We start from the raw sequence: 26,993 nt of genomic DNA, 5'->3' as shown, positions 1-26,993 counted from the left end.
ACAGCATCTTCCAAAACTACTTTCTAATTCATTTAATACATATTTATAAAATGCTAAGAGATGAATATTGTGAATGACATAAACAATATAACAGAGAGCCCATCAAAATGAAAATTCACCTTTTAAACATCTGCTTAGTGAGAGTCTTAAGACAAAGCAATGCTTACAGGTTCAACTCTGCTGCACCTTATCAGAGACAAATAGTAGTTTACAGTTTACAGTTAACTGTTGCAGCACGATCTCCACCATTATTTTAAATGAAGATACTGTGGCGACTGTCTTATAAATGTGAGGGTCTTTGAGAGCCAGCCCTGGAAAGAGCACCATGTTCTGATACTTTTAGAGGAGAAGAAAACTTTGTATGTTTATTACAATCAGTTAAATCCAGACTCTGTCCAAAGCTAGCTCTTAAGTGAAGGCTTTGCAGTCCCATGAAATATACACTGCACTTGACCGAGATGATAGATGCTGGTTCTTCAGGGCAGCCAAGAACAGGTAAAAGTTGGACTTCCCTATGCAGGGAAGTCACAGAAGGCTAGAAAAGGGGGCTGATTAAAGATGTGAAAGGCATGCTGACTTGTGAAGACAAAGAAACTCTTGGGGAAACTGCATCAGTGTTGTGGAAAAGAGACATCGTGTGGCATGGCACTTCTTACACGGGGATCCAAGTCCTCCAAGGGCATGTGAGGGGTATGAAGGAGAACACTAAAACCACTGGAAAGCCTTGGGGTGCATCTTCCTGACACACTAATTTTTTTGCAAAAAGAAAAATGTCCTTAGCTTTTTTTTTTGAGGTAAGGATAAAAAGCATTGTTTTCATATTCATGTGTACATAGATACATTTAGAATACAAAATACGATTCACCTGAACTTCCAAGAGAAGAGAAGTTATTATTCTTTAATTTTGTGTTCTGTAAATGTTGTTTTTTATTGTGTTCCCTAAACAGTCCATGTATATTCACACCTTGCTATTGTTAGAGGAGAACTTTACCAGAAGCTTGAGAAACACAGATTGTAGTTGAAAGAGCAGAGACTTGGCTTTTGAATTAAATAAACGGGAGGTTGAGCCCACAACTTTCTAGCTGTGTGACCCTGGACTAGTTATTTAATCTTTCTGAACTTTTTTTTTTCCTACTTGTGGAGTAAAAATAACAAAATCTTTATTATAGTATTGCTGTGAGGATTTGGAATAACCCATTGCTTGGGACATAATAGGTGATTAATAAGCAGTAGGTTTTCATTAGTTTCACCTTATTCTATTATTTTTAAAAAGATTTTATTTATTTGACAGAGAGAGAGATCACAAGTAGGCAGAGAGGCAGGCAGAGAGCAAGGGGAAAGCAGGCTCCCCACTGAGCAGAGAGCCTGAGGCGGGGCTCGATCCCAGGACCCGGAGATCATGACCTGAGCTGAAGGCAGAGGCTTAACCCACTGAGCGACCCAGGCTTGTTATTTTTTTCTGGATTGGTATTTAAGGAAATTACTTTACTGATTATTAGTTTAGCTATTCAGAAGAATAACTTTTTGATTGTATACCCTTATTATGTTTTATTTCAAATGTCATATATATGCATATATATAAGCTAGAAACAATAGGATTAAGAAGAACATGCAAATAGGTCATAAGGAGATGTGAACCCGGGGTATGACTATCAGGAGGGCATAGATTGCTCAATCCAAATGATCTCTCCAGAAAAGGTCAAAACCAAAATGAAGTATCATAATCCTAATGTGTGAATGTCAGTTTGAAATAGACACACAAAAACACCAGTGTGGACCTCTGACTACCGATTCTCAGTCATCTGATGAAGAGTTCCATTTCTACTCCGTGTTGTCGTGTGGCTGGGGCAGCTAATCCCAGGTTAGCTGTGGGAGAACACGGCACCCTGCAGGTGCTCTGGGATTTCCCTGGCAGCAAGAACTAGTGAACTCAGCACGAACAAGGAGAGTCAGTCGTTACTTGAATTAGCTTGTAGTGCGAAGTGGGTATACTGCGCGGCGTGCCAGGCTAAAAGGAACACGTCTAGGAAGATTGGGCACCGTGCGCAGATTAGAGTTCTTTGGTTGGTTTGGAGGCAGTTAAGACACCAAGGTCCTCTATGCACGATTCTATCCCTCCATCTGTATCAGATAACTGAAGCCCCGGAGAACCCCGGCGGTCTCCTTGTTGCTAACACCAGTCAGTCATTCTGCTGTCCTTGTTTGCCTACTGCTTTCTTTGGTTTCAGCTGTCAGTTCCCCTACACGTGTCCCTCCTCCCTGGGCAAGTAATTCGACTGCACGAAGTCCTAGAGAGAGAGAAAAAAAGGAGGATTGAGACAGAGCAGACCCCGAGCTCAGCTGTGGAAAAGAAGGAACCGACTGAAGATTATGCAGATGTACTGAGCCCTATGCCAGCGTAAGTGTGCCGCAAACTCTGGGGTTTGTCACTCGATTGCTAATATTAATTTCTAATTATCAAAGAGAGCGAGCCCTTGACCTCATTCAAGCGGGGACAGTAAGCTGTCTTGTGGATGAACATTACATCTCTGAGGAGATGCCACAGTTCCTCTTCCGTGTCATGATCAACAAGAAGCAAAATGTAGGTTTGGGCCAACCTCTTACCACACAGGAAATCCCCTTCCACCCACAGCTAAATATTTTTTCCCGGAGCTCAAACCTAAATAAAAACTGCTGTGTAGAAAGAAGGAAAAGATTTTTTTTTCCACCATGCAACTCCATGATGGACTGATTTTCTGTCGGAAAATTCTACCAAAGAATTTGAAGTGTCTGGATGTTCTAGTCACTTGTCCTGTCACTGAAGGACACTGAACTTGTACTTGAGGAAGGCCGAGTGTAAAATGTGTCAGGTGGTGTTGGGGAAATGGAGAGACACAGACAGCCCAAGTCAGCAACACTTTTATTTTCTACTCTTAACTTGCTGTAAATTGTGACTAAGATGGTGAGGTCTTTCCTGCTGGAACCGTGGTCTTCTTGTCCGGGAATCTTGTCCTGGTGGCACCCGTGACATCAGCTTCTCACACATAGGCTAGCTGCACCATACTTGCCGAAACCTGCCTACCATCACGTTCGACTGAGACCAGTGACACTGATGGACTGAAGGGTTAGAAGTCACAAAGACTGCTGATTTTTCTTTTTTCCTCCATACAAGTAATTTGCTTTTATTACAGCCAGATAAAAAGAACATTAAAATCATTCTTTGTCTTACCAGTCAGACATATTCACTGTTACCATTTCAGGGTAATGGCATATCCTGCCAGATATTTCTCTGTTGATAAAACAGACCTTTCATTGACCACAATATTTACTATAAAAATGGGAAGGGCTTTCTTAAAAATCTTACACACTAAAAATAACACCAATGCCATTAGAATGTCATATTATACCCAAAGGAGTGAATTCAGGCATACCCTTAAATACCAGTTATTTAAAACAGACCATACAAGAGAAACATATAAAGAAATGCTTTGTGTCCCTGAAGAGAAACCACCAATAAATGATATTTTTGCAAGAGCTTATTATAAACTGAGATTAAGAACTGGGGATACAGTATTAATTCTTATCTTAAGAGTTTTTGATGATACTGGTGATTACATACCGACCAACAGATAACTTTTCAGGTCTTCTTTGGTTAAAGAAAGAGGTTTGGAGGGATGAGGGAGTAAAGGCCTTAAGCATAAAGTGTATTTAATAGTGGCCAGGATTGTAATAACAGTAATTATACAATTATAATTACAATAATAAAGCCGGGAATTAAGTTAAGAAAAGTTAATAACTGCAGCTCTTAGAATTAGTTTTGTAGCATTTTTCAAAGTAATTGTCTTCAGTTAAAAAAAAAAAATCCTATTTTTTTTTTTTTTTTGTCTCACCTCTGTAGATGTTTTTATACCGTGTCCCGGAAAGAAGCAACTGAGATGCTTGAGAAGAACCCTTCTTTGGGAAATATGATCCTGAGACCTGGTAGTGACAGCAAAAGCTACTCCATCACTATCCGGCAGGAGATAGAGTATGTTTAATTAGAGAAAGCGTGGAATTGTTAAAAGCGTGGTACCACTTTAGAAAGCAAAGTCGCACAAGATCACCACCTGCTATGTGTTCTGTTGGGGCCAAAATGCAAACATAAGAATAGGGAGAGAACGTTACAGAAGCAGAGCCAAGGCTAGTGTCTGCAGCAGGAAGAAAGGGCAAGTTACTGTGACCCTGGGTATAGTTCCTTACTCATTCATTCATTTCACACATCTTCATCGAACAACTATTACGAGACCAAGTAATATTCTAGATACTGAGGATGGAGTCGTGAACAAAACAACAATGTAAGGAGTTTACATTCTTGTAAGGCAAAATGGACGGTAAAGAAATGCATAAGTAAAAAGTCGTGTATAGTAATAAGGTCTATGGAAGAAAATTAAATAGGATGACGGAGATGGGAACACTCAGAGATGATTTATAGAGAAACATTTTTTGGTTGCTATTTTTTTTTCTTTTAAAGATTTTATTTCTTTATTTGACAGGCAGAGATCACAAGTAGGCAGAGAGAGAGGAGGAAGCAGGCTCCCTGATGCGGGGCTCAATCCCAGGACCCTGGAATCATGACCTAAGCCGAAGGCAGAGGCTTTAACCCACTGAGCCACCCAGGGGACCCTGATGGCTATTGTTCTAATACAGAGTGATCAGGGAAGGCCTACTTTATTAGCTGACATTTAAGCAGGGCCCTGAAGGAAGTGAGGGAACAAACCAAGCCAGTATCTAGGACAAGAGCACTTCAGGCAACAAGTGCATATGCCTAGAGACAGGAGAAGGCTCAGTTTGTTAAAAAAGAGCTCCCTGTGATTGCAATGTAGTGAGCAGGCAAACAGTGCTAACGAGATTCCAGAGGTGGAGGGGAGCCAGTGATCCCTCTGAGCCCTGCCTGTCGCTGAGGGACAGTTATATACTCTGAACGACATGAGAGGCCACTGGACTGTGATGCGTGAAAAAGTGACATAATTTGACATCCGTATGAAGGACAACTTGGAGCCTCTTGTCAAGGTTAAGAGTTTCCTTCTGGTAAAATGGTTTACCTTTGATTAAGTCAGTAATACTTACATGCAATAGTTGATTTTTCCATGTAGCTAAGGTGGTTAGCTCTGCTAAGGTCCACTCCAGCTCTGAGTCTTTGAAATCTTGCATTTCAATACATAAGCACTCCACGTTATTAACACTTTGACAAATGATAATGAAATTAAAATACAGGGGTTTTTGGTCCTAAGTGACAATGTTCAGTAAGTAATTATCTTTCATATAAAAGCATAACCAAACTTTGACTCTTTAATTTGCTATTCTTTCTGGGGATAATAGTCCATGAATTATTTTAGCTGCAACAGAGCTGTCGGTGCATCTGTTTACCAGTCAGTCCACTACAAGTATCAGTGATTCTAAATATATTAAATAGGAAGACACTGACAACGGATAAAGGCAGTAAAAAGAAAGTAATTACAATGCACCATGGTCCAACAAGCTTCATCACTTGCCAGTTACTCCATATAAACAAACTCGTCTTTAGACACCAGCCGTGTGCCCTGAATGAATGGCAAGAATGTTAGAGGCAGATCAGGTCCCAGTTCTGTGTGTTAAGTGAGAGAGCTGTGTGTGTGAGTGTGTGTGTGTGTGTGTTTGATTTTCCATAATGAATACCTACGTCCACTTAACCTTCTTGTTGTTTTATTATTTTTTATTATAAAGACTGACATTTGGAGTTAATATATTTTCAACTAATACAGTAGACTATCACAGATTACTCAATTTTATTTGCTTTATAATTCAATTGGCTCTTTTGAAACAAATTGAAAAGAAATAAAAATTGTGAGTGCCCTCACATATAAGTGAGCTTAGAAGAACGCTGGGAGAACAGTGAATTTTTTTTTTTTTTTTTTACTTTTTATTATTTATTTATTTTTTTTGAACAGTGAATTTTTGTGTTGAGTACATCCTGGTCAAAGAGCTTATTCTTTTTCAGGGTTTTAGGAAATTGAATTGAGCATGCCTTTAAAATTTAAGAGCATATAAAACGGAATTAAAATCTATTTCTCAGATTTTGTTTTAAAAAGAAATTTAACTGCTGGAACGCTAAATCACACAAGAGAGTGATAAACTTTTTTTCCTTCATTTTATTCTTTTCTTGGTTGGAGTGAGTGTTTGATCCATTAGCATGTGAACCCCGCTTTATTATTCTGTATGAAAATGAACAAAATCCCTGAGACCTAATGACTCTTTAAAGACACATATTTTCTGCACAATAGCAACCTGATCTTTTTATTTTAGAGAGGTTTTTTTTTTTTTTTTAATCATGAAAAAACTGTATTTCGATTTAGCCAGCTGGACTCAGTTTAGATGATCCCAATTTTGTTGGCAACATCCAAAGCATCATAGTCAGGGGCCAGTGGAACGTATGCCTTCTTCTCTCTCCATCAGGCCTGATTAAGGTATTGACCTTGGCTACATCAATGTCATAGAGCTTCTTCACAGCCTGTTTGATCTGGTGCTTGTTGGCCTTGACATCCACAATGAACACAAGTGTGTTGTTGTCTTCTACTTTCTTCATGGCTGACTCAGTAGTCAGGGGAACTTGATTATGGCATACTGATCAAGCTTGTTTCTCCTGGGGGCGCTCTTTCGAGGGTATTTGGGCTGCCTTCGGAGATGCAGTCTTGGGTCGTCGCAACGTAGGTGATGTGCAGATCCTTTTTTTTTGTGACTGTGGACGCCATTCAGCACCGCTTTCTTGGCCTTCAAAGCCTTTGCTTTGGCTTTGGCTTTGGGAGGGGCAGGGGCTTCCTTCTTAGCTTTCGGGGCCATCTTCGTAAAAGGCGCAACCTGATCTTTTTAAGATGGTCTAAATTAGCCCAGCTTTTGCACCTTATTTTCCGTAAACGTGAGCTATCAGAAATAACAGCGCTTTCTGTTGTCGATGTGGTTTTTGACCAAACACAATGAGTTTCTATACTTAGGATATGAATTGACCATCACAGTATATCTCTATGGTATTTAAGCTATATTTAAACTCCTAAGAAAGAGCCTGGCAAAGAAATTCATATCAAACTTCTATAATTGTAATTTTAGTAAAATCGCTTCCATTTTGAATTCATATAAAAATTCATGCTTTTGTACAACTGATGGTCCTAAAAACATAACATTTCATAAAACAAATCTTCCTCCCCACAAAACTTCATATTTTTTTTAAAAGATTTTATTTATTTATTTGACAGAGACACGGAGAGAGGGAACACAAGCAGAGGGAGAGGCAAAGGGAGAAGCAAGCTTCCTGCTGAGCGGGGAGCCCAATGTGGGACTGGACCCCAGGACTCTGGGATCATGACCTGAGGCGAAGGCAGGTGCCCAACCAACTGAGCCACCCGGATTCCCTCAAAATAGAACTTCTAGAAGCCTAGATTTCATATCTTCTGTTTAACAGGGTAGCCATTATAGAGAATAGTAGAATGTTACCTTGTTAAGACTGTAGAGCTTAATGTAAAGACTTTGACAAAAAATCTAGACGATTAGGAAGCACCTGAACACAGCTGGGTAACAACCCACAGAACCAACTCATTCTCTTACAGGTTGTAGGAGAAATGTGCAGCCATGCAAATTTAGGTGTGTCTGGCAAAATACTAGCTGAAAAGGACAGACTAGTTTACAAAGCAGCACTTGAAAGTAAAATTATCTCCATCAGTTAACAAAGCAGCTGTAGGAGGTAAGATTGTAGTTCTTGGGAAGAAGCAAAAGTCATTCAGTGCCCAATTATCAGGTGACCCTCTCTTGATGTAAAATACCTCACTTTACCCAACCCAGTGGTGTATGAATTCATAAGCTAGAACTATTCTTACAACAAACTTAGTGGTTTGGCTTTGTTTTCTTAAAATTGTTATGATTACATGGCAAGCTAGTAGTATATATATACTTTGGAAAGCCATTAGCCAAGGAAACAGTAGAAAATATTGACCCCAAATTAATGCCTTTGCAGAAATTTGGGTAAGAAGCTAAATACACGTATTTATATCACATTTAAGGCCACACACTTGTTGAAAGACAGGTTACTTCTTTTTTGAGGTCATAATCAGGAAACTTCAGTATAGAAAATTTTATCATTTTTTCCTCTATCTTTATTTCTTGGGAAAAACAAAACAAAATATGAAAGAAAAGCAAAGGTCTAAAATGAGATTCAAAGCCTAAGCGACTTCAACGGAATTTTTTTTTTCTACCTTACTTTCTCCTCCAGAACTCAGTCCTTTTAGTCAAAAGTTCCAAGAGACTCTGTTAATCTTTGCTGCTTTTCCTCCCACAGCTTTGTCATGAATAACGGTGGTGATGATCTAAGAGCCATTACTAACAGCGATCATTGTCACCACTTCCAGGGGACCATTTGGGGGTGCTGAGCTAGGTGCTTGACAAGCATTTCCTTCAGGCACAGTAAAAACTGAGACCGTTTTTTCCATGTTTTATAAATGAAGCAGCTAAGCCGTGAAGAAGCTACTAAGTTAAAACGATAAATTTAAAACGTAGTAAAAAGAGTCATTAATTTGCTACATTGTCTACATGTGCAAGATACTGCACTAAGGACTTTTCAGACATTAATTCACAACAGTCCTGTGAGGAATGGGATTACCATCTCCATTTTATAGATGAAGAAATGAAGGCTGAGAACTTACACACAGAGCTAGAATTTGAACCTCAATCTTTCTGGTGATAAAGATTATGCCCTTCGAGCTTTCTGTCAAGTCTTCCAAGGAATAAGAATCACTTGTTTCATAAAAATACAGGAGATCTGATTGGAAAGGAGGAGAGATTTCAAAAGTAACTATGTGATTATCAAAGTCTTTTTTCAGGTAGGGATAAAAATAAAGCCAGAGCCAATCACTGCAAAAGAAGGTACTTGTAAGACCTCTGTCCAAAAATGTTTCCTTTACCAGTCTGCTAGTGATTCCTGAAGGATCGGCAATCAAGAATACTTTTTATTTTTAATTATTTTTAGGAAGGGATAGGGTTAGTTAGGTTTTATCCCATGTCTTAAAAGTAAAGATCTAGAATAAGACACTAGAATAAAATTATTAGCTGTTTTCCAATGACATTCAATTGAGAGAATATTGGGATAGAACGGTAGATGAAGAAAAAGTCCCTTGAAAAGAATTGAAGTTCAGTCCTAGAGGAATGTGACCTGGAAGTGGAGAGAGGGGTGATAAAGAAGGTGGGAGGCCCTGCCAACAAACTCAACCTGACAGACAGCTTTGGACCACTTCTGTAAAGCGGACAGATGTTGAATTAGTTTCTCTTTCAAGCAAATGGCAGTGTAATAAATGCTTTAAATTTTTCAACATTAGAAAAACTCTTGGTCCTGACACTGTTGTCACGTGAATCAAAAGAATTCAAAACAAACATTTTTACTTCTGCTCTCAGTATAAATTAATTGTAGCCAAATAGCACTATAAGATGGGCTTGTAGTATTTTAAAAATTCAGTTTCATAAATATTGTGTGTCTGATGCTTGAAGACAAAGGTGAATAGATTGTGCTTCTTGTTCTTGAGCAATTCTAGTTAATGAAATATCATGTGCTCAGGGTGGTAATAATTTAGAGTGCTATGTGACCATAGAAGAGGAAGACACTGCGCTTCATCTACTGTGCTCACCTTCTCCCGGAGCATTTTCCGGATCTCTAAGTCAGCCTGAAGTGAGCAGATATCTAAGGTGGTCTGTGAGCTAGCAGGAAGAACAGCCATTCAGGGATTTCTCATTGGAATAGTGATAACGTAGAATAGAAAGTAATTTGCTTTCAGTAATTCTTTCTACTTCCCTTTTAATCTAGAGAATAAAAATCTGATTTGTACGTACCTACTTAAGATATTATAATGTTGTCTGCTTTGTAAATTACTGGTTTTAAAAAGATAATTTCTGCCTGAAAGATTTTCAGCTCTTGATTCTTTCTTTCCTGTTATTCTTCACCCTCTCAATGACTCAGTATCCCTAATGTATAATCCCTCCAAAAACAGACATAGAGAACGGGGAAAATAACAAAATGAAAATCACCATTTAAATTTTTTCTTAACATTTTTTAAAGATTTTTTTTAAGATTATATTTAATCCATTCAACACAGAGAGAGAGAGATCACAAGTAGGCAGAGAGGCAGGCAGAGAGAGGAGGAAGCAGGCTCTCCGCTGTGCAGAGAGCCCGATGTGGGGCTGGACCCCAGGACCCCGAGACCATGACCCGAGCCGAAGGCAGAGGCTCAACCCACTGAGCCACCCAGGTACCCTAAATTTTTATTTTTATTATTAATTTTTTTGCCTAACTACAGGAATGGGAATGTAGGTTTTATTATAGAGGAGATATCTTATATTCACTTTAGTTTGATTCAATAGTATATTCAAATGGAGAATAACTTTTTTTTTTTCATTTTAGCATGCCAAGAATCAAGCACTACAAAGTGATGAGTGTAGGAAAAAACTACACTATTGAACTGGAAAAACCCGTAAGTAGCTATTTCCTTGTTTTTGATGAATTTTCTCCTGCTTTTTCCCAAGTCTACCTTATAGAATTCAAAGAAAGGTGGAAAAGCAGACCCCTTGCCCAGGAACATAGTGTGGTGAGAAACAGCCACGTGAAGGAGCCCCGAAAGTGGCAGAGACCCAGGGGGAGACGTGAGATAGCAGAACAGGTGGATGAGGAGGCTCAGGAGACTCTGCTAACAATATTCTACTGTTGTTTCCCTGTAATCTTTATCAACATGGTTATTTCAGGGGGGGAAGATCTTCTTCTTAAATGCCTGTTTTCCATCCTCCAATGATACGTATTTCAATGCGATTATTTCTAATGGGGGACAAAAACTCTGTGAATGCCGAGTCCTCTAATACCCGTCATGCAGAAGTTCAGAAATCCCCCTCATACCGGCAACATAATCATGAAGAAACAGTCCCTTTCTGGTCTGCAGCCCCTCTCAGTGTACCATGGGGCTCATGATATAATCACTAGGTCACGGTATTAGGCAGACAGCTAAGTACCTTACATGTTATCACTTAATTTAATCTTCACCATGACCCTGAGGGATGCCTATGATACAGGTGGGAAAACTGGTCCTTACACTCATCTCAACCAATGAAAATGTAGTGATGTGGGCTATGGTCCAGGTGCCAGAAAAAGGGAATATAGTTCTGTGATCTTAGGCTGCAGCAGGGGGCAGACTGGACTGGGGAAGTGATATCACATAAATGGAACTGATGAGTCTGGAAGATACTTATTTTAACATCTTTAAAATTGAGCTCTTAGTGCCTCTGCCTCTTCAAGCCCATTGTGTTGATCAGATGGAGAAAGGGGCAGTTGGGCTGAATTTTTATGTTTATGTTTTTAATTTTTAACAAAGATTTTATTTGTCAGAGGGAGAGAGGGAGTGCACCAGCAGGGGGAGTGGCAGGCAGAAGGAGTAGCAGGCTCCACTGAAGAGGGAGCCTGATACGGAACTCAGCCCCAAGACCCTGGATCATGACCTGAGCTGAAGGCAAATGCTCAACCCACCCAGGAGTCCCTGAATTTTTTATGTTTAGACCCTACTTCTTAGAATGCACTAGTGACTTTTGCCAAGAGGAGAGAAGCCGATGACTCCGACACCTCACCTCCCTCTTTGCCGCAAATGCCTCCCTGAGCTCCTCAGCTCTCAGGTCCATGCCTGCTGGGGCTTTTTCAAAAATTCTAATGAAGGAAACAAAACAACTAGATTGCTGAAGGATAACCCAAATAACCAATTGACCACAAGAACAGTCAGGGAAGAAGAAGGTGCCTCTGTGACTGGTGAACTGGGCTCATTTATCCGTAATTAGCCCAAACGGGCCCCAATATAAGGAAAGTTAACTGCCTGGATTGTTATTTAATCTTTCACACTCCCCTCCCTTAGCCCTCAACCAGGTTGACATTTTATGAATTCCAGGGTTATTCAGGTTTAGCCTGATTTTACTCATATAAAAATATTGCTTTGGGGGTGGCAAGCCATTTCAGCTACTCTTGGCCACGTAAACTATCCCGTTACAGTGAGATGTTAAAATGGTAAATTCTCTGGCTTTAAGGGTTCTTTGGTTTCAAACAGAAGAAACCAAATAACTAGCTTAAGTAAAGACAGATTTAAGAACATAGGAAGCCCATGAAATGACTGGACAGCTGGAAGACCTCCAGGGACTAGGAAGCAGTTACTTGTACAGTTGACCCTTGAACAACATAAATGCATGGGTCCACTTACATGTGGGTTTTTTTTTTTCTTTCGATAAATACAGACTAGTACTGCTAACTGTACTTCTCTTGTGATTTTTCTTAATATTTTTTTTCCTCTGGCTTACTTTATTGTAAGAATACAGTATATAATAATGTATAACATACTAAATATGTGTCAATTAACTACGTTATTGGTAAGGCTTCTTGTCAACAGTAGGTTTAGTGTTTAATTTTGGGGAGGAGTCAAAAGTTATAATGCGGATTTTTGAGTGCAGAGTGGGTGGCATCCCTGACTCCTGTTGTTCAAGGGTCAACTCTAGTGAGAACCTTCTGATTAGGAACCTGCTCTTCTTCCAGGTTCCTCTCAAGTTCAGACTTCAGGAAGAGAGCATTTTCTGGCCTAACCTGAGTCACATTATCATGCAATAACTAGAGAAGTGCAGAGTACCTAATTATTGTCCACCAAAATATACACCACGGTGGGGGGGACATTTCTAAACAGGGAATTCGATATTATAAAAGAGAAAAAAAATGCATGAGTGGGAAACACTGGCCATTCAGTACCTTGTTGAAGTGAAGTATTGACATGTTTTACTAAAGATCAGGAAATTCACAGTAATCTTCATTAAATTTCACATGACCTGGGGCGCCTAGGTGGCTCGGTCATTAAGAGTCTGCCTCCAGTTCAGGTCATGGTCCCAGGGGCCTCGGATTGAGCCCCGCATCGGGCTCCCTGCTCAGCAGGAAGCCTGCTTCTCCCTTTCCTACTCCCCTGCTTGTGTTTCCTGTCTCACTGTGTCTCTGTCAAATAAATAAAATCAATCTTAAAAATTTTTTTTTTTCACATGAGCTTTTTTAACTCTCTTCACATGGATGACACTGAGCCTTCTCTCACTCTCTTTGTACAGGTAACACTCCCAAACCTTTTCAGTGTCATTGATTATTTCATGAAAGAGACTCGAGGAAATTTACGACCATTTATATATTCAGCTGATGAAAACTCTGGTATGTTCTTCACTTCATTGCTGTATTAAGGAAAGCAAAACAAAACAACCACCCTCCCCCACCGACCCCCATATATGATTTGTAATACCAACCAGGTAGGAATGTAGTTCAGCTTTTAAATTTATCTATTTGTATGTCATTTTATCATTAACCCTGTGAAAATAAGGGAGGACCAATATATTCTGGTGGCCCATTCTAGAGAAAGAAAAGCCATAGGCATGTATTTTGTGTCTAATTCATCATCATTCTAATTGGTTTTTTTTTAAGATTTTTTTTATTTATAATATGGAGAATGAGAAAGAGAGAGCACAGGAGGAGTGGCATGCAGAGGGAGAGAGGGGGAAGAATGCTTTCCTCGGAGCAGGGGCTCTGATGAGGGGCTCAATCCCAGGACCCTGGGATCATGACCTGAGCCGAAGGCAGACACTAAGCTGATTGAGCCACCCACGTGCCCTTCTATTTGTCTTTATCAAATAAGTTCAGAGATAAGACAAAAAACCATACTCATATAGAGTCATGGAAACCAAACGGGATTTAAAAGTATGATCTGTTAACAACATCAAATGACCTAGTCAGATTAAAATGGATGAAGACGGAATTGGCCCTCCGGGGGTAGATGATTTGAGAGAGAGGCTAATTCCACTGTAAAGGCAGAGGCCTGAGTGTCAGATAACAAAATAAGCCTCTGTTCTTACAGGTTATGAGGGAAAACAACTTTGTTTGGCTACCTGCATCACAGGATATCTGAAAAGTCTGATTAAATTTAAAAAAGCCAGCAACTTTAAAAGTCCAAGGTTGAGGGGCGCCTGGGTGGCTCAGTTGGTTAAAGCCTCTGCCTTTGGCTCAGGTCATGATCTCAGGGTCCTGGGATCGAGCCCCACATCAGGCTCTCTGCTCCGTGGGGAGCCTGCTTCCTCCTCTCTCTCTGCCTGCCTCTCTGTCTAGTTGTGATTTCTCTGTCAAATAAAAAAAAAAAAAAAAAAAAAAAGGGCATGGAGCACTGGGTGTAGTGCACAAACAATGAATACTGTTACGCTGAAAATAAACAAATAAAAAAATTTTTAAAAAGGAAAAAAAAAAAAAAAAAAAAAAAAAAAAAAAAAAAAAGGAAATGATCCCTTCTTTAAAAAGTCCAAGGTTGAAAACGTATGAATCTTTGATGCCAAATAAATAAACTGAGTCTGAAGGAACTTTAGAGAAATTGCCCAGTACAGTGTCTCAGTGTATATAGGAATCACCTGCACACTCAGTACAGAAGGCATCTCTAAGATGCGACCAGCCAGGGACACCTGGATGGCTCATTGGGTTAAGTTTCTGGCTTCTGCTCAGGTCATGAACTCAAGTGTCCTGGGATTGAGCCCCACATCAGGCTCTCTGCTCAGCGGGGAGCCTTCTTCCCCCTTCCCCCACCTGCCTGCTGCTCTGCCTACTTGTGATCTCTCTCTGTCAAATAAATAAAACCTTAAAAAAAAAAAAAAAAAAAAAGATGTGACCAGTCAGCTTGTTTGAAAATTCCTAATGATGGTCACCTCACTGCTTTTTGAGGCAGCACACTTCACTTTTTTTTTTTTTTAAGATTTTATTTATTTATTTGACAGAGAGAGATCACAAGTAGATAGAGAGGCAGGCAGAGAGAGAGAGAAGGAAGCAGGCTCCCTGCTGAGCAGAGAGACCCATGCGGGACTCGATCCCAGGACCCTGAGATCATGACCTGAGCCGAAGGCAGCAGCTTAACCCACTGAGCCACCCAGGCGCCCGCACACTTCACTTTTGATCAGTGCTCATCTTAGAGACTTCTTTCTTAATAGTCTAAAATATTTCTTCCTTTAACTTCTATATTTTAATCCAATTTCTGGTTTTGGAACAACTCAGGGTTTTAAAAAGCCCATCAAATATATAAAAGCAGCCACAATGCGCCCCTCCCCAGTCTTCCTCTGTCCTCGATAAGTTATTTGTTCCTTCAGCCCTCTTATCACATCTTTAACGTTTCTGTATACTAATTTCCGAACATCTCTCTTAAAATGTAATTACAGGGGATGAACACATTACTATAGACATGGCCAGAATAATATATTACACAGGCTTAATTCAGGGAAACACTATTTACAGAAATCTATTAACTATTACTTAATATGATTATTAATATAAGAAGTAGTAACTATTGATATAATTTTTTTTTCCAGAGACGGAACGATTTCCTGTAACACCTCTAAAATAAAAAAAAAAAAAAAAGTTTAAGGTGATGGTGAATCTGATATAATTTGTTTCATGTCAGTTATCTACTGCTATGTAACAACCCCCCCCAAAACATGGTAGTTAAATCAACAACCATTTTATTTGCTCACGATTCTGTGCATTGGCAATTTGGATTGGATTCAATTGGGCAGTTCCTTTGCTAGTCTCACTTGCTGTCACTTACACAACTGTACCAGCTGATGGTTGGCCTCATTCACACATCTAGTGCCGGTGGCCAGCTGGAGCTGGCTGAACCACTCTCCTCATGTATTCTCTAATACTTGAGGAGTTAGCTCAGGCTCTCTCACATGAGATCTCAGAGTTGTTAAGAGGTGAAGCAAACCTCAAGTCCTTGGGCTAGAAATTCTTAGCGTTAAGGATCAAGTATGGCCCTGCTGGAGATTTCAGTATAGGTGAACTGAATTGAATAAATGGGTCCAAATGTTATGTGTCTTATGTACAAGGGCTAAACTTCTTTCTTTCTAAAAAATTTAACTTACATGCAATAAAATTCACTTTTTGGTATACAGTCCAATGAGTTGTGACAACCACCATCAGAATCAAGATACAGAAAGTCCCATCACCTCAAAAAAATGCCCTGATATTCTTTCTTTGTAGTCAACCCTTCTTCTCACCCACAATTCCTAGCAACTACAGATGTTTTCCACTTCTATAGTTTTGCGTTTTCCAAAATGTCATATAAATGGAATCACAGTATAGAAAACTTTTGAGGCTGTTTACTTTCATTCATCATGTCTAGAGTCACATAAGTGTTCTATTATTAGCTTGTTCTTTTTTAATGCTGTATAGTATTTTACTGTATGGAAGAACTAGTTTGTTTATCTATCCATCAATTAAAATGTATTAGGGTTGTTTCCAGTTTTTGGCAATTACTTACTGAACTATATTAATAGTCAAGTGCAGATTTTTGTGTAAACATAAGTCTTCATTCCACTTGGGTAAAATATCTGGGAATGAGATTATTGGGTTATTTGGAAAGAGACCATCTAACTTTGTAAGAAACTGTGGAACTCTCTTCACAAAGGTCTACCTTTTTGCACATCTGCCATTGGTGCTGGAGAGTCGTAGTCGCATCCTCATCAGCACTTGGTATCGTCATTAACTTTTAAAAAAAATCTGTAAGTAAACTCTACATCATGGGGCTTGAACTCATGACCCTGAGATCAAAAGTTGAATGCTCTACCAACTGAGCCAGCCACACACCCTGGTGGTATTATTAAAAAAAAAAAAAGTTTTATATTTTAATGAAGTAAAAATTATCAATTTTTGCTTCTGTATATAGGTTGTACTTTTAGTGTTGTATCTGAGAACCTTTGCCTAATTTTTTTTTTAAGATTTTTAAAATTTACTTGACAGAGATAACACGTAGGCAGAGAGGCAGGCAGAGACAGAGGTCTTTCTTTCTTTTTAAGATTTTATTTATTTATTTGACAGAGCACAAGTAGGCAGGCAGAGAGAGAGAGGCAGAAGCAGGCTCCCTGCTGAGCAGAGAGCCCGATGCGGGGGCTCGATACTAGGACCCTGAGATCAAGACCTGAGCAGAGGGCAGAGGCTTTAACCCACCCAGGCACCCCTCTTTGCCTATTCTAAAATCACAAAAATTTTTCTTCCTATTTCTTCTATAAGCGTCAGTTTTATATTTTACATTATTAGGTCTATGACCTACTTCAAATTAATTTTAAGGGTAGAATTCACTTTATTTGCATTTAGGTATATAATTGTTCGAGCACCATTAGTTAAAAAAAGATTATCTTTTCTTCATTTAAATAGCTTTACTGTATTTTTGTGGGCCAATTTCCATTGATATATGTTCTTATCCTTTTGCCAATACCACACTATCTTGATTACTGTAGCTTTATAGTAGTTTTTGAAATCAAGATATAAATCCAACTTTGTTGTTCTTTTCAAAATTGTTTGGACCAATCTAGTTTCTCTGCCTTTTAGTATAAGTTTTAGAAGTAGCATGGTACTTATAGAAAAATCCTCCAGCGTTTTGATTTGGATTTTGTTGAAGCTTTAAGATGAGTTTAGTGAGAACTGGCATCTTGATAGCATTATCTTCCAATTCAGGAATAAAATATCCTTCCAATTCATTTTTTTAAACATTTCTTTTACAGTTCTTTATAGTTTCCAGCATATAGATTCTAAACAAATTTTGTTAGATTAATTGTATTTAATTTTTGGTGCTATTGTAAATGGCAGTTTTTAACATTTTGGATTCCAATTTTTCATAATATATAGAAATACACTTTTTATTTATTGATCTTATAATTCCAAGATTCTATTTGCTAGACTTTCATTCATTTCTAAAAGCTTCTTTTTTTTTTTTTAGATTCCTTGTCATTTTTTTTTTTTTTCTAAGAGTTTACTTATTTGTCAGAGAGATGGGAGAGCACAAGCAAGGGGGAGAGGCAGCTAGAAGGAGAAGCAGGCTCCCTGCTAAGCAAGGAACGCAAAGTGGAACTTGATCCCAGGACTCTGGGATCATGACCTAAGCTGAAGGCAGACACTTAACTGACTGAGCCACGCAGTGATTCTTTGCTTCCAGTTTTAAAGGACAAAATATTTCATCTTTCACTAATAAGTATAATATTGGCTATAGGTTTTAAAAAGATGATTTATCAGATTGAGAAAGTTTCCTTTTGTCTGGTTTTGGTATTAATGTAATGGTGCCATTAAAAAAAGAGCTGGGAGGCATTCCTTCTTCTGTGGTGTGGAAAATATGTTGTAGAACTGGTACTTCTTCTTACTTCAATACTTGGTAAAATTCACCCAATGAGCCATATGGACCTGAAGATTTCTTTGGTGAAGGTTTTTAACTATGATTTCAATTTCTTTAATAGATGTCGGACAATTCAGATTATCTATTTTTTCTTGAGTGAATTTAAGGAACTGGTTCTTTTTTTTTTTTTTCCCCTAAGTCCTTAATGTAGTCTTCTGGCCTAGAGCCTGGCACAGAATGGAAGCTGGACAGTGGCAGAAGAGATCAATGAATGAATAAGCAAAACATTAGGGAAGGAGGAAGCAATCCTCCCTTCTTCCTAGAAGAAAACTGTCACGTTTAGAAATAGGAAAGGACCATTGCAAGTAACTAGATCCTGGGTGACTGTACCTTTACTCTGTGATAGGCATTGTGTGAACTGCCATGATTATATGAATCGTCATAAAACAAGGATAATTACTTTCCTTATAAGATTGAGAGAAATAAAAATGAGATGATTCATATAATTACCACCTAAGTAGTTTTCACATATGGCTAAAGAAGTTAGGTCAGAAACACAAGCAGTAAATGAAGTTGGAATCCAAACCCATGTTTACTTCTGAAGCCTTTTTAAAAACCTCAGTGATTCACATCTCCGGCGCTATATATTTGTAAACAGATATTCATTGCCCCCCCCCCCCCCCCCCCTCCACACCAGCACCTTATCCTTTCCTATTTCTTTCGGTTGGGAGTTTGGGCCTCGCTTAGGTGGGTCTTCTGCATTTTTTTTTCTTTTTTTTGAGAGGGGGGTTGGGTGGGGAGGGCAGAGGGAGAGGGAGATGGAGAATCTTAAGCAGGGTCCAGACCCAGCACCCACAGAGGCAAGGCTTGAACTCACAATCTGAGTGAAATCAAGAGTCTGACACTAAACCAAACTGAGCCACCCAGGTGCCCCTGGAGATTTTTTTTTTAATATTTTAAAGCAGACAATCATTCTGATTAGATTGAACCAGTTCTGTCTGCCTTACTCTTTGTGGGAAGAAGTTCCAGTATCAGTTCAGTTTTCAAAGCCTTTGTTATGTTTGTTTGGGTCTGTCCAAAGCATGTATGTATCAGGAATTGACCTAGGACTTAGGCAGTTGTTTATAGTTTAGTTATAAACTATTCATATATACAATAAACTATGTATATAGATAAACTATATATACCTTATATAGCTCAATAGTTTTTACTTCTCAAAGCCTTCATTATGTTTTACATATTCTGTGCGTGCACAGCTTAGAGGTAAGCCTGGAACTTAAGGCACTTCATACACAGAACTAGGGGATGCTTTTTCAGTTCTCTCACCTCTCCAGGATTTCCCCCACTCTTCTGCTGTCAAAGGTCCTTTTTGGGGTGCCTGGGTGGGTCAGTGGGTTAAGCCAAAGGTTAAGTCAAATAAATAAATAAAATCTTTAAAAAATAAAGGTCCTTTTCCTGGTCTTCCAAAGATGAGGTTTCTTAAAAGAGTTTTAGCCACCTGTGCCACCACACAGTTCTGTGGAGACTGGGACTGCCCTTGGAAGAAAAGACATTAAAAGAAGAGAAAGAAAAAACTAGTAGGAATTCCAGCCCTTCTCCCTGCCAAACCCCACCCATCCATTCTTTAGGGTCCACTTTTCCCAGGTTCTCTGGCCAGGATGAGCTTTCTTTGGGGGTGTTAGGTGCTTATGCTGTCCTCTATCGCTCTGGTGCAGCACCGACAGATGGAGCCATCCTCAGAGCAGGGCCAGAAGTCGGGGCGAAGGGGGGTGGCGGCGGTGGGAGGAGCATGGAAAGAAATAACCGAAAACTGGCTGTTCAGGTAAAATGTCAATGCTTTTAGATACAACCAGATTACTATTGCTCTGCTGGCTGAACTGTTTCACTTTGCTTTGTGATCAGAAACACATTATTCAGCCTCCCTGCACTTCAGATTCCCTTATTAAGAGTGAGGAAGTGACAGACAGAATTACATGATCACATGGAGAGAGACTTCAAATAATCAGACTCTCTTCTGCAGAGTAATACATTTTCTTTGAAAAGCAGAAAGAGGATGGAAGAGTAAACTGGAAGAGTACATGATAGTGGAGAAAGGACTTAAGAAAACCCCAAAATTACAAAACACCAAAACCCATCTTGACAAATAGTGCTTAAGCTTCAAGGAAACGTTGGGGAAACATACAATTGTTTTAGGGAGTTTGGACTCCATAGCTGATTGGGCACAGTGGGGATTGGGAGCCCTTAGCTTTATTTTGCCTTGAGTTAGGAAACAGAAGTTGTAGAGAATGTTAAGGTTTAAAATCTGGAAACTTGGAGAAAATTAAAGTGTTTCCAAAAACATACTATCAAAAAGAAAATGAGATTTTTTTTCTCTTTGATCCTTGATGTTAACCCATGTCAGCATTCAGCTTTTTCTTCAACACCAAAAGGAAAAACAAAGACAGAACCAAAACAAAGATATTTCCTCAGTTTATTTTTCTCAACTTCAGAACTCAGCAGTTTAAATAGAAGCCACTTTTGGGGTGCCTGGCTGGCTCAGTAAGTAGAGCATGCGACTCAGTCTTGGGGTTGTGAGTTCAAGCCCCACACTGGGTATAGAGATTACTTTAAAAATAAAATCTTCAACCAACCAACCAACCAACCAACCAACCAACCAACCAACAAAACCAAAAGCCACTTTAAAATATGGTAGGGTTGGAAACTGGTACTAAAAGCTAGTCAGGAAGAAAAAAAATGTTCCCTAGAGAAAATTTCTTAGGAGCCAAATCACAAAAAGAATAAAATAAAAATTTAAAAAGCATATGAATATTCATTATTTAATTAACTAACATTTCTTAAACACACCACCAATGTTCTAAGTACAACGGGAAAACCATTCACATTTAAAAATAAAGAACTGCCCTGTGCCTTGATACCGGTTCTTTATTTAATTAAGCATTTCTACTCACAATTTTTAGGCTAAGAAACCACCAAAGAAGGGAGGAGAGAAAGACAGGAGAAAAATCTGTATGTTGCATGAAAGTAAAATAGGAAAACTAGCTTTATGTATCTTGATAACTTATTTTTTAAAAGGAAAATCTTGCTGGTAAAGAAAATTACCTCTATTTTCCTGATCAAGTTGCTTACCTCAATAGCAAAATTAAACATTGTTTAATTTCATTATCTTAATTATTGATATTATTTATCTTGATTATTCTAATCAATAGGGGAAACCACAGAATATGGCTGTGAGGGTAACTCGCAGATATATACATTTTATGTAATGATAGAAGTTGGAAACATATGGTCCTTTCTAAATGAATTTTTTATTTTCTTAGGCTTCAGTTAAATGCATTTCCCTCTACACAATTTTCCACAGCAGATTCTCCTAAATTCTAGCAATGCCAAAAAAGCCTCAGTAGCTTTTGGTGAAATCTGATTTGATGAATTTATCAAATATAAATCATTCTAATATCTAGTTAGAAATCAGAGACATGAAATGTACTAGAAGCTCTTTTCTAACAGAAAAACTATGCCATTTTCTCTTACTGGAAATAAATAAAAATGACTAGCGAAATGACATCAGGGAAAACATGATCAATTTCCATGTTTTCCCTGATGTCATTTCGCTAGTTTAAAATCAACCCATACTTTTGTAAAAACATTAAATCTACAAAGATGATAAAAGGGTATATGATCACCCATTTCACAAGTACAACACAGTAGCAGACTGACTTTAATCACACAGAATTCCTTAAAAATACTAATTCCTTAGCCCCACACTAGATCTACTGAATTAAATATATTTTCATTAATTTTTTTCTTGAAAAACAAGCTTCTAAATTGATTTTGATGGTCATCAAATTTGAGAATCACTTTTGCAATCAAGTAAGAGTCAAAAGGTATGGCTTGCTTATATTCTACTCCTGGTTCTAATTATTTGGTTGTTTTATTTGGCTTCTTTGGTTCATCTGAAAAAAATTGAGTTAGGTTAGATTCCTAAGGTCCTCTCAGCTCCAACAATTTATATAGATATGTCTTGAAAGGAAGAGGAAATCATGACACACATACACAGAAGACAATGTGAGACAGAGGGAGATGACGACCATGTATAAGCTAATGAGGCCTCAAAAAAAAAAAAAATCAACTCTATTGACATCTTGATCAGGCTTAGCCTCCAAAATTCATAAGAAATAAACTTCTGTTGTTTAAGCCACTTAGTCTGTGGTATTGTAGCAGTCCTAGCAAACCAACTTAATGAATTGTATGGGATGCCTGAAAGTATGCAGAATTCTAAGCCTCTCTCAGACTTAGAGAGTTAATTTCTGGGGATTATTGATCCAGAAATCTGCCTTTTTATCACACATGAAAAAGTCTGTTATATACAATCAAGTATGCAAACTATTTCTTTAAAATCTACTGTGATATCAAGTGATTCACTGATGCAAAGATTACAAAAGATCTATCAAATCTATCTCATATTCTTTTTTTTTTTAAATATTTTATTTATTTGACAGAGAGAAATCACAACTAGGCAGAGAGGCAGGCAGAGAGAGAGGAGGAAGCAGGCTCCCCGTGGAGCAGAGAGCCCGATGTGGGGCTCGATCCCAGGACCCTGGGATCATGACCTGAGCCGAAGGCAGAGGCTTTAACCCACTGAACCACCTAGGCGCCCCTCTATCTCATATTCTAAAGGGCCTTACGATTAAGTCCAAATATTGATAACTAAGATACTGAAGAGCTCCAAACTGCAACAATCTTAAAATGTTAAGGGTGAATTCTTGCATTCTATGAGAATAAAGGGCTTAATATAGAATACTTAAAAAAATAGACTCTTGAAGATGATGAGGCAATGTCGTTCACAGCAATAAAATGAAAAAGAATGGACGAGGGACACAGAAACACTTGAGGGTCTGGCCAAGGAGGAGAATCTAAAAGAGGACCATCAACAAAGTGAGCTGGGAGAAACAATAGAAAAAGAGCCACAAAAACTGCAGAAATTGAAACTGGCAGACAAAGACCATAAGATGGCCCTACAGTGTAAATAATAGACATTAGAAAAGTTCTGCAGGGGTTAGAAAATTATAAAAAGTAATCTAGCAGGGTTTTTTTTTTTTTAAAGAACTAAACAGAACTTCAAGGACTGAAAAATGCAGCCAAAATTAAAAACACAAAACAGATGGCTATAACATAAAAAAATAGATGAAGTAAACTAGAATATGGGCAGGAGAAATGATGCAGAAATAAAGCATGAAGAGACAAAAAGAACTGGCCAATACAGAAAAGAGGGTTTTAAACACAGAAGGCAGAGTAACTCCTCTGCGTTTTTTAAAATATTTTATTTATTTAACAGAGAGAGGGAGAGAGAGATATCAAAAGTAGGCAGAGAGGCAGGCAGAGAGAGAGGGGGAGCAGACTCTCCACTGAGCAGAGAGCCCGATGTGGGGCTCGATCCCAGGACCCTGAGATCATGCCTGCACTGAAGGCAGAGGCTTAACCCACGGGGCCACCCAGGTGCCCCAAGTCCTCTGTGTTTAATGAGAACCCCCAACAGAAGAGAATGGGGAAAGAGGCAATATATGAAGGAGAAGTATCGAGACTTTCTTAGAATTAAGAAAAGACCCAAATCTAGATTCAAAGAGCTGAACAAATCCCAAACAAGACTGATAAAAGAAATCCATATCCAGACATATAATAAACTTTGTAAAATGAAAGCAGATAGATATTTCTTTTAAAGCTGGAATGTTTAATCTGCCTGATAATTGACTCAATAGCAACAGGGGAAGTTTGAAGAGAGTAGAAAAATTATCTCCAATGAAAGATAATGAAGGCCAACTTAAAATTTTACTTTCAGCAAAAGTATCTTTGCAGAATGAGGGCAAATTTATTTTCAGACAAAGAAATCATAAGCAAGTAAGCCACCAGTGTACTTCCACAAAGTGAAATTCTAAAGCATTTCAGGTAGGAAGAAATTCAGCCGAGATGGTAAGCCTGAGATACAAAAGAAGAATAAAGAGTAAAGAAGGTGAAATATGTATATGGGTAAATACAAACACTGACTTCATAAACAAAATAACAGAATTAAAAGACATTTATGTAAATGACAACAGAATTAAAGTAGTAACAGAAATAAAATACATGATCATTCCTAGCCAAACCAGGAATTAGAGTAGTTAGTTATTATAACATAACAACTGTGTAACAAATAATCCCCCAAATTTACTAGCATAAACCATGCATGCTCATGGATTCTGTGGGTCAAGAATTTGGCAGGACAGAAAGGATGGTTTGTCTATGCTCCATTAACTTCGGGAGTTGGAATCAGCTGAACGTCCTTATTCATGTCGGACACCTGATGCTGGCTGCAGGGTGGGGACCTCAGTTTCTCCATGTGGGTTACTTTAGGCTTCCTTGTGACATGATGTCTAGAATCCAAGGGTGAGCTTTCCATTAGGGAGAGCGCCAAGTAGAAGCCATATAGCCTTTTGTGACTTAACCTGAAAAGTTGTAGTTACATATGAGGCACTTTGTTATATTAGTTAGGGCAATCATAAATTCTTGTTCAGGTTTAAAGGAGAATGAAAACAGACGGTCTCTTATGAGGGTTTGAGGAGGTTGCAAGATTCTAGAAGAGCATGTGAGACTGGAAATATTGTCGTGGCCATTTTTTGAAAACTATCATCACCAAAGTAAAGATAATGATTAAATTTCGTCTGGTTTAACCTGAATGTGCAAACTGTAACACAGGGTAATCATCAAAAGACAAAAGGCACTGAACTAGAAAAGAGAAAAAAAGTGTGCATAGCTTAGGAAAAGAGAAACCATATCATGTATATTAAAAGAAAGAGTTTAACATAAAGAATTGGTTAAACAGATTTGGGGAAACAACAGCAAGGGACACAGCTATTAAAGGGAAAAGGGTGACCTTATTAGAACCTGGAACCCTAGAAGAGATAGCCTGCAGAGTGCCAGAGAAAAGCTAGAGCCTAAGAACCAACCAGAGACTACTGGAAGAAAAAGCCTCTATTGAGGTGATGCTGACAATGTCAGGAAGCAAATGGCAAGGGTAAAAATCTCTTTTCCCTTTTGCCAGCTTCCCAGTCCTCCTCTTAGTGCCATCTATTTATGGAACGTAAAGGAAGCCAAATGGCAAAAGAGAAATGCAGTTTGCAAAGTTCCAGAATACGAAAGGGTATCTAGAGTTAAGATATAATATTAGTAACCGGCACATATGGAACAAAAAAACTACACAGAAATTTTTTAAAAGGCCAGAAAATAGAGACAAAGAATCATAGAACTGGCTAAACAAAAACAAATACAAACAAAACAAAAAAACAAAAGAAAACCAAGAAAATCAAACCAAACCCCATAAAATAAAATGTCAGAATTAAACCTAAATATATCAGCAATTACATTAAATGTACATGGTCTAGGTGTTTCAGTTAAAAGGTAGAGATCATCAAACTGGGTTAAAAAGAACACCTAAAATCTAAACTCTATGTTTAGAAATGATGTAAGATAATGATTAGCTGAAACAAAAGAAAAATAAAAAGAGGCCCACAGGAGAGTTCCAGATTTGGGATTAAAGACACATAATAAAATAATGCTTTTCATGTTCAGGTAAATAAAAGATTAAAAATTTTAGCAAGATAACTGGAAACTGCAAGAGTGACAAAATTTGCATATTTCTAATTAGAAATTGGAGAACTGAAAACACAATGGGCTAAGAATAACCAAGATACTCTTATAGAACAGTAAGTTGGGAGGATTTGTTCTGCCCAATATAAAAAACTATACATCAGTTACAGTGATGAAAATACCAGACTAGCACAGGAATAGGAAAGAAGAAACAAAAAATTCAGAGATAAAAACATAAATGGATATATGACTTTGGCGGTAATGTAGAAGAGTGGCAATGCAAAAAAGAACATACTTCAGTAAAAGGACATATTTCATAATTCAATAAATAGTGGTGAGGCACTTCCAAGCATACACAAAATTAATTCCTCATGAACTGAAAACCGAAAATGTGAAAGGCAAAGCTAAAGCCTTTAGAAGACAATATATAGGGAAGTACATTCATGACCTTGGATAGAGTACAATATTTTAGGCAACTCCCAAAATATACTAACCTTAAAACAAAAGAGTGATACCTTTTAGCACCTAACCAATGAGAAACGCTTTTTAGCAAAGAACATCATAAAGAGGGGGAAGGGCAAGTCAGAACAGGAGAAGATATTTGGAAATTTATAGCTAACTAAAAACAGGATTTACAAAGTAATGAGGAAAAAGACTAACACAACAGAAAAATGGGAAAAAGAACTGAGAAGACATTTTGCAAAGAAAGAAAGTATAAGTGGCCAAAAAACTTAGAATATGGTGTTCAATTTCACTTGCAGTTAGGGAAATACAGAGTAAAAGTTCAATGACATACAACTGCATGTGCACCAGAGTCACAGAATTAAAAAAAAAATATGTTAATACCAGTGTCAAGCAAGGTGTGGACATACAGGCTATCTCTACTGCTAAGGCAATACTCTATTATTGTCCAGTAAAATTAAAGATGTGAATACCTACAACCAAGTAATTCCATTCCTAGTTATATACCTCAGTTGCATTAGGAAATACATACAGTATGTTCAATGAAAAACAGTGACTGTCCCAAACTAAAAACATCCCATAGTCAATAGAATGAATAAATAAATTGTGGTATGTTAATGTAAAAGTAAACTATATAATGATGGATAAAGTGTGACTATGAGCAACAACACAGATGATTCTCATGCTGAAGAAAGCAGCAACCAC

The 26,993-nt window shown here is 38.2% G+C and overlaps 1 protein-coding gene and 1 pseudogene across 5 annotated transcripts in view; one reads left to right on the top strand and one right to left on the bottom strand.

Annotated features, from left to right (window-relative positions):
- Window positions 1–26,993, top strand: part of STAP1 (signal transducing adaptor family member 1) — a 77,681-nt gene that overhangs the window by 27,687 nt on the left and 23,001 nt on the right. For 3 of the 5 annotated variants that reach the window (XM_045989196.1, XM_045989189.1, XM_045989183.1), the window contains exons 6-9: window positions 2,229–2,398; window positions 3,878–4,006; window positions 10,430–10,499; window positions 13,135–13,231. In XM_045989196.1, coding sequence (XP_045845152.1) covers window positions 2,229–2,398; window positions 3,878–4,006; window positions 10,430–10,499; window positions 13,135–13,231 — 466 coding nt within the window. Of the gene's footprint in view, window positions 1–2,228; window positions 2,399–3,877; window positions 4,007–10,429; window positions 10,500–13,134; window positions 13,232–15,414; window positions 16,346–26,993 lie in introns of those variants that run through there. The other 2 variants (XM_045989207.1, XM_045989173.1) reach the window with 1 other exon arrangement.
- LOC123931731 lies at window positions 4,017–7,230 on the bottom strand (annotated as a pseudogene).

The sequence above is a fragment of the Meles meles genome, chromosome 2, assembly GCF_922984935.1.
Source record: "Meles meles chromosome 2, mMelMel3.1 paternal haplotype, whole genome shotgun sequence".
In the NCBI taxonomy this organism is placed as follows: Eukaryota; Metazoa; Chordata; class Mammalia; order Carnivora; family Mustelidae; genus Meles; species Meles meles.
Note: the sequence above shows the minus strand (reverse complement) of the source record. Positions and strands in the feature narration are given on the sequence as shown.